The 8,883-nt window shown below is 45.2% G+C and overlaps 1 protein-coding gene across 1 annotated transcript; it reads right to left on the bottom strand.

Moving 5' to 3' along the window:
* Window positions 1-4,114: 4,114 nt before the first annotated feature.
* Window positions 4,115-5,473, bottom strand: LOC135105397 (uncharacterized). Its single transcript, XM_064013531.1, has one exon. It carries the CDS (start codon window positions 5,471-5,473, stop codon window positions 4,115-4,117), a length of 1,359 nt encoding a protein of 452 aa, XP_063869601.1.
* Window positions 5,474-8,883: the final 3,410 nt, after the last annotated feature.

Genomic DNA, 8,883 nt, shown 5'->3' with positions numbered 1-8,883 from the left:
CAATAAAATTATAGAGAAATATCAGCATGGATTTAACAGAATTATCATTTGTGGCGTCTCATCACATTCGCTGCAGCAGAATTCTCCTTTTCAAGATAAGGTTGACGTGCATGAGAAAACTATTGATCCCGTGATGGATGATGACAATCCATATGCCGATCCGCAAACGCACACATTCTTGATATTAGATGACAATTTCCTCATGGCTGGCAATTCTCAAATGATAGCAGAGGCCTTTACCAAAGGGAGACATAAAAATTTGTCAGTTATAATGATAACGCAGAATGTCTTTTTCCCCGGAAAGTATGCTAGAACGATAACTTTAAATGCCTCACATTACATTCTTATGAAAAACAGAGATATATATTAAATCGAATGTCTGGGCAGTAACTTTATGGAAAGGAGCGCGCCAAACACTTTGTGGAAATTTATAAAAATGTCGTGCTCAGACGAGATCACGGTTATTTGTTGTGCGATTTATCCTCGAACGCACCTGAAGAAATTCAACTGCGCACGAATATTGTGGATGAGCCACCCTGTGAGAAAGTCTATCTGTTATGAACGCCGTTTTGGACGAACTTTACCGGGATATGACGAATCCTGCGGCTTTAGGAGGTGTGCCAGCATTCTACAGAGAGGGGAAGAAAAGGGATAAGAATCTAACACTCCCCGAGGGCATTTCTGTGAGGGCATTTCTGCAGGGCGTCCGCACTTATACGCTTCACAAGCCGACACTGAAACGTTTTCCGCGACGAAAAATTCTCGCTCCTAAACTGTCCCTCATTTTAACTTGCGATTTGGCAGATTTTACGAAGCTACACTTACACAATGGCGGCATCTGATACATCATGTTTTGCCTGGACGTTTTCAGCAGGTACTTGAAAGTGGCAACGCTGACAAGGAAATCCGGACGCAGTAGCCTGCAAGCGCTGAAAAATTTTTTAGAGTCAGGGAGCTTTACAGGCGTGTCGCGTCTTTTTACCGATCAGGGATCCGAATTTTATAATCAAGCAGTGAAAAAATATCTAACTTTGAAAGGTATTACCTTGTATTCCAATTACTCGCGCGAAACAAAGGTGAGTTTGGCAGAAAGGGTCATCCGAACCATAAAGGAAAAAATATATAAATATCTCACACAGAACAATACACTGACGTATATTAGCGTCTTGTCCACCCTAATAAACACGTACAATCACACCCCACACCGTGGTTTGGGTGATAACCAAACACTGGCCCAGGTTCACTGCCTCCGCGAGCTGTCACAAGTCAGGAGGCTATTTAAACGAATGTATTTAAATCGGCCAAGAGGAAAGAAAGTCGTCAGTCATAAATTAGACGTGGGAGACATTGTACGCTTGCAACGTGCTTCCTGAACGCAATTTAAATTTAATTAGGGTTATACCGTCAACAATACCGAGGAGCTTTTTAAGATAAGTCGTGTGGATTACTCACATAAAATCTCTATTTATTACATAAGGGATTTGGCAGGTGAGGATGTGACCGGCGCATTCTACAAGGAAGAATTAATCAAGTCCTCTCTTCCGACACATTACCAGGTCAATATACTATGATCGAAGGTCGAGCGAGGTAAGAGAAAGTACTTCGTCCGCTGGCGTGGATATCTAGATAAATTTGACAGCTGGATGGATGCGGACGACTTAGTAAGATATGGATGAGGAGAAACCATTGATATTGAAGTACAAGGATTTGGTTTTCCTCCTCTCTCACGTCTCTCCTAAATTGCAGAAGCAGGTCTTGCAGAGTTTGAATAAGCGCGAAGTCAATTGCATCTCGGAAATATTCGTCAACTTTTTGAAGAAACTCCTGACGGACGATGATACCATCATTAACCGCCTGAAAAAATTCAAGAGTGATATTCGCACTGTAGCCTTGAAGAAAACACCCGTGTACAAGAAAAAAGTCATTCTAATCTCCAAACGAGGTGGCAGCATATTGGCCGCATTACTCCTGATAGCTGTGTCGGCAATAACAAGTTTACTACAGAGATGAAAGAATATTGTTTAGTTCCCGTCTCAGTTGCCGAGAGGTGTAAGTTTAAACTGGCCAACGTCGCAACTCCGCACCGATTCACATCAAAACAAGTCAAGAAAAAAAAAACTTCACTTCCACTGTCGGCCACCGCCGCCACCGCCACCTCCACTGCGGTACCGCCATCACACGCGCCTGTCAATCCGCCCTTAGATGATTTAATTATTATTATTATTATTATTATTATTAAACATAACGGAGAAGGCAGAGTGGGACAAGCGCAAGCGCTATAAGTTGCCAGATGACAACCCCCACCCACCTTGACCGTAGAAAGAAGAAAGGAAAAGCAATTAGCACAATAGTAGGATGAAATCAGAGCAGGAGGAGAAAATAGGTTAAACAATTATAAAGAACGCCTCAACGAACTGGGAATTATTAAAACTCACAAAAAAATCAACAAAAGAAATCAACAATTCTGACTTATTTAATATATGTCAGACAACACGAGTAAATGTAGTATAACTACTTAAAACTTGATGGTATAAAATCACAGGTATAGTTACATAATTTATCACCGGTATAGCTGCTAAAGCAACCAGAGTTTAATTGACTAGACTCTTCAAGATTTTGTTCGAAGCAGACTTGAATTTTTGCACATCACTCGCAGTGCATGTGCCCTCGTCAAGCATGTTCCAAAGTCTTACAGCACAAGGAACAAAGCTTCGCTGAAACTGACTGGTGTGACACCTAACCTGCTGTAAGCAGCGCGCATGTGAATTTGACGCAAGTCGAGTGTTTCTGGTGGGCACAAATGCATTTTGGATGGAGGCATTCAGCGGGTGAAGCTGGTTGGCATGGATCTTATATAGCATGCAGACACTGCTGACATTGCGTCGGTGACCAAGATCCCAAGCTGCTTCGCCACCACAGAGGAACCTAGCGGAGGAGACAACTCTGTCAATGAGACGGAGGTGGGACACAGCTGCGGAAGACCACACAGGAGCACAATACTCCAGCAGTGGAAGAATAAAACACCGGAAGCAGGTGGCAGAGATAGACTGGTCACCAAAAATCCGGTAAGCCTTCCTCACAACGCCAAGCTTTTGCGAGGCAGAACTGACAAGACGCCTGATGTGCCGTTCAAAAGACAGTTTTGAGTCGAATCTGACACCCAAAATATCAAGCTCATCACATACTGTCAGAGGCGCGCCATCAACAAGCAGAGGGCCGTGAAGGGGATTTAGCGTGCGAGAGCGTGAAATACACAAGCATTTTGATTTTGATGCATTCAGTTTCATGTTCCAGGTGCGACACCAGTCAGATATACGTCTGAGATCCTCATTCAGAGATGTACTAACATCAAGACGTGAATTCGGTGACTCAACAGTAGCAACAAGTGTCACATCATCTGCATATCCGTAAATAGGATTGCTAGTGATTTGTAGTAGATCGGAAGTGTAGACATTGAACAGCAGAGGTCCCAGTACGCTACCCTGGGGAACACCTGAGTGGACGCTGTACCAGTCACTGTAGCAACTATCAACGCACACACGGTGGGTGCGGTGGGTAAAAAATTGAGTCAAGATGGACAGTACCGGGCCACCGACACCAAAAGATTGCAGCTTCCTGAGAAGACCGGCATGGTTGACTCGGTCAAAAGCTGCAGAGAAATCAAGTTGGACTACCCTGGCTTCATGCCCACAGTCAAGAGCTTGCTGAATCTTATGAGAGATAGTGAGTAGCGCATCCGTAGTCCCTAGGTTCTTCCGATAAGCAAACTGATTAGCTGGTATCAAATGAGAGTGTTCAAGGTAACGAGAGAGACGACAAGAAATAACATGTTCAAAGATCTTAGAAAGTAACGGCGTGATAGAGATTGGTCTATAGTTGCTGGCATCAGATGATGGAGAGCCTTTAGGGATCGCTGTGATGTTCGCATTTCTCCAGCACATGGGGAAACTACCGGTCAGGATTAGGCGTCTGAAGACTGCACTCAGTTTGGGAGCAAGAACTGCAGCTGTTTCCTTCAGAAACATAGGAAACATCCCAAGCGGATCCGTGCCGCCATGGGAGTCGAGTGCTAAAAGTAGTCTCATGACTTCCTTAGACCTAAAAGCCAGTTTTGTCAAGATGGCATGGCGGGAGGCAACTCGCTGGTGGGGGCTGGAGCTCGACAGAGCTTGGAGTCAAAGTGTTTCATCAGCAGATCAGCTTTGCCTTTTGGACTTGTGATCAGCTGTCCAGTATCAGAAAGCAGAGCAGGGAGAGATGGTCGCAAACCAAAGACAACTGACTTCAGCGTGGACCACCACTTGTGCGGGTCAGATGCAGTGGATAGTTTTTCTTTCGCAGAGGTAAAATATTCGCTCTCAGCAGTCCTGTAGACTGCCGCACAGGAAGCTCTGGCAACAGTGTACGCATCCCAAGTTTCACGTGTCCTTAAGTGTGACCACCTGCGATAAGCCGCTTGCTTAGTGTCTCTAGCAGTACGACAATCAATGTTGAACCAGGCCTTGTCGTTGGAGCGCAAACAAACTTTCTTTACAGGAACCCTCCGAGAGATAATACGCTTCAGTTCCTCATTCAATGCTGAGACAGGATCAGGGTTGCTCAAGACCGGTCCTAGACGAATACGAGAAACGTCATCTCTGACAGAGCTCCAATTAACGCGCCCCTTCAAGAAGACCTCTTTGGTGACTGTGTATGCAGGAATATTTTGTCTCAAGTTAAGTTGAATACTAATCGCAGAGTGATCTGATGTGCCAAGAGGTGCCATAGTGGTTACCTTGACTGTCTCTGGTACGTCGGTAAAGACAAGATCAAGCCGATTGCCAGCCAGATGTGTTGGACCCACAACTAACTGAGAACATCCAGAGACATTCGCAAAATCAAGAGCAGCACGACCATGGGAGTCAGTTGGAGAAACTGATTCAAGCCATTCACGGTGATGGGCATTATAATCACCAGCAAAAACAAAGGCTGCCTTTCGGTCCTCATCTTGAATCATTGCCATTGCCATTAACAAGCAGTCAAAGATAGTATCGTCACTGTCAGGGTTTCGGTAAGAGCCAAGGATGTAAAAATTCTGGAGCTGCGCACATACACGAATGACGACAGTTTCATGACAGGTACACTCGTATTTCGTTTTCCGATGAGCTGAGAAGCCTTCGCGAATGTGAACCGACATGCCACGTCTCCTTTTAGCTACACTGCGACGAATGAAAAGCGGCTTGCTGAACCCGGGAATCATGAGTTCGGAGTCATGTCGGTAGTCAGAAACGAGAGTCTCTGCGCAGATGATCACGTCATGACATTGGCTGACAACAGAAACGTCCTTAAGGCTGGCAAAGAGACCTCTGATGTTGGAGTACAAGACCCTACATGTATGACGACGTGATCTAACAGGGCCTGGATTTAATTCAACATCTCCACAGCGGAGCAGCAAAAGATGTGAATAGGGGTCAAGAGATAAGAAAACTAACATGGTCAATGAGAACGCCAGGGTCAATAAAATCAGTAAGGCAGTCAGAGGATGAGTAAAATAAAAACCCATAAACTGAAAGTTAAAATAGCGGAACTACGAGGTCGAGCCTGGAGGTGCCGCCACACCAGGTAAGGCAATTATGTTCTGGAACCGCAAGTTCGCCATAATCAAGCGGACCCCGACAGTAAGGATGGCAAATAAAACTGCTGCCACCATACATCCCCTCATCCTGCCTGCACGACTTGAGATTGCAGAGAGGGGAAAACAGAGAAAGAGGATAGGAGTAAAACAGAAGATCAAAAGGTCACAAGCAAGAGAAAGACCTGATGTGTCACCCATCAGGGAAGGGAGGGTGGGAACTCCCTGGAAGACCGGGTGCACAGCTATGGCTGGGAGTCTGAATCCACCCTCAAAGATGGAAGGTAATAAGCAGGAGGAAAAGCAAGAAGCAGCTAGGGGAGAGTGAGGTTGCTGCATTCCTCATCCAGATAGAACTGTCCCCTACCCGGCGTGAAAATAGCTTGCAGATATACTACAAGCTATTTTAGGTAGTTACCTCTTGTCTGTCCTTTAAAGAAAACAACAGACATTTGGCAATGGATGATGGGTGCCACCCACCAACCATACAATTCGAGTTGCTGTTCCACCTTCCTTTAGAGAATACGGTTTATCTCTCTTGAAATTACTGGAGGGTAAACCTGGGATTTCATGGGATGATCGCATTAACTTACATCCGCCATTTTTGGGAATAAGCGTGTTTGATCTCATACGAGTACTTGGCCACGAAAAGGGGGACACGAAAAGACTTTCAGCCGATAAGCGTCCATTATTATCACTGCTACTTCGCTTGGCGCAACTCCCCGCGGACGCCATCAGAAATACGACTCAACAAAGTAAACTGATATGCGGCGGGATCGGTCACATCTGGGAAGCATATTAAAATGAAAGGCCCCGCCTTACTCTGTAAACGAGTAAGTAAATCAATAACGCATGAGTCATTGACGTGCACGTGTTAGGCGTGTCAGGGGTGCATTGATAATTGATAAGGGTTATGGTCAAAAAGGTTCGTCCCCATCACCCACATCCCTAATAAATAATATGTTCCCCACCCTCCATCCCTTCCCACCAACAAAGGAAAAAAAAAAAAACACCTGTGTCAATTTGAACGAATAATTATACTACGCAAGAGGTGTAATATTGACCAATATGTGCGAATAAAGGTCCGGGATGCCATATTTCCCCCTCACTCCCCTCACAGAGGGTTCGACGTGTGGATCTACCCTCCAATGACTCGTCAAGATAAAGGTGGTCGAGGGTAGGCTGACCGACGGCGCCTTCCGCGATTGTCGCTGTTATATTGCTTACACAGTAAATGCAGTCTCCACCGAACCGTGTGGGATTGCGCGGGACCTCAAAATGATTTATCCATACGAGAATACACATGCGGCTAGAAAGAGACTCCCACAGGAAGCGTAAATCTCCCTCACCTGGTGGCCTGCGTGACTCAGTATGGTTGGGGCGACGCCGTCGAGGGTAACGAGAAGGCGTGATAGGCAATTGCGACATCGAAGGATTTGCTTTACGTGGAAGGACTCAAGATGGATACAAGCGTGAACCGATGTCAACACTTCCAGAATTGCCTGAAAAAGATTGCCCTGCTAGCCATGGCGAACACTGAAGTGGAGCAGATTATCATCCCAGAAGGAATGGGGTGCAGAGGTCGCTGCCAGGATGAGTGGACGAATAATTACCTGCCTATGGTGGAAGGGCTGGTGAAACAACTTCAACCTTTTGGAGTTGAAACTATTCTGGTGAGGAAGTCTGAATCATGTATATATATCATGTAAATTTTTAAAATAAAGTTGATGTGTGTTTGACGAATATATAAATGTATTCCTTAATTGGGATGGGCGTTATTATTTATTTTGATCATGGCAGGAGCGGAGCATTATCTGTATTTGACGAGTCTGGGCAACACCGACCTCTACCCCCATAACCAGACCAATCGAAAATAGAATCACTCCACCCATCCATCTTGATCCAAATAAGGAATATGAAGTAGGTCTGATAAACTGCTTTTATCCAAAACAGTTCTTGGGTCTAGTGGTGGCTGATTATGCTTGCAGGATTGAAATTTGGGCCATAGCCCACGCCGATGAATCACACATGTATAAACTCCATACATACACACCTCGAACGAGCACGGAGGTGGGCGATACTGGGTATATGGTTGATGTCATTAATATCGAATTGGCCACAGAATTAAAAAGCAATATGAAGACTGAGTATGACCGGTATTTTGAGGGCGATCAATTTTTTAACTATAATGAAAAAACGCGAAGGGTCGAGCGCGTCCTTCGGAATGCCCCACGGTGCGACAACAATGGCCATTTCTGCTACTTGACTGTGAAATTTGGATCCAGGATGGCTCAAATCTTGGGCTTTGATTATTACGCCAAGTATAATTTATACAGTTCATACGCCGAAAACGACTCCCCCTTCATTCCCGCCCCTTTCCCACCTCGAATAGATGGGGGGATAGATTTCGCACTATTTTACGTGGACTGTGTGTCACCGACGATATATGGCGGTCAGTATGTCAACTTATTAAAAGTCATTAGCTTGGTATCCGCCGGCGGTAAAGATTTCCATCAGAATGCGTATAAATCAGTAAAACTATTATCGATTCGTTTGCGATTCAACTCGCGGATCAAGTTGGCCGAGCCATTCACTTTGGGAGGGGTAAATTAATTACACTCTTACTGCATATCAGACAGAAATAAATAGCCGGTGATTATGCTCGGCGTCTTATTCATGACATGGCGGTCATCATGACGAGAGTGTTCACACCTCCCACTCGAGTGGAATAAGACTTGCTTTTTATGCAAAGTAAAGGCATTAGACGACATCCGGGTTTTTATTCCACCCCATTCAAGAAGAGGTGGTGGCCTGTTTTCCGTTTTGAGTGGGTTTCCTAAAAGAGCAATTCCCTTTCTCATGCGCACTGTGGCACCCGAAGCACTCCAAATGGGAAAAAGTTTATTAACAGATGTTTTAGAGGGGAAACGACTTCGCGAATCATTAAGAAATAGAGGTGTCGCCGCCGTGAAGGGTGTGGGCGAAAGGATAGTTCGAGGTGGATGAGTAATGAAAAAGAGGAAAGTTGGAGTCGGAAAAAAAAAAAGAGAAAACAACCAACCAGGCAACTGAAAAGAAAGACATGCTTTAAAGCAGATATCTTCAATATTAAGCTTAGTCGCGAAGATGACTCATTACGGGCCGGATGTGCGGGGTGGAGCGACCTCCACCCTCCTGAGCAATTATCTGACGGCTGTGAGTGAGAATTTCCCGCAGGTGAATCACCTGCATACCATCGAATCGTCAGTTGCTGCGAGGGGAAAGTTGGCGTA

The sequence above is a fragment of the Scylla paramamosain genome, chromosome 12 (genome assembly GCF_035594125.1).
Source record: "Scylla paramamosain isolate STU-SP2022 chromosome 12, ASM3559412v1, whole genome shotgun sequence".
Lineage (NCBI taxonomy): Eukaryota > Metazoa > Arthropoda > Malacostraca > Decapoda > Portunidae > Scylla > Scylla paramamosain.
This window is presented reverse-complemented; position numbering and strand designations above follow the sequence as displayed.

Coding starts and splice junctions, on each gene's coding strand:
- LOC135105397 (XM_064013531.1), bottom strand. CDS start 5,473: ATGTTAGTTTTCTTATCTCTTGACCCCTATTCACATCTTTTGCTGCTC.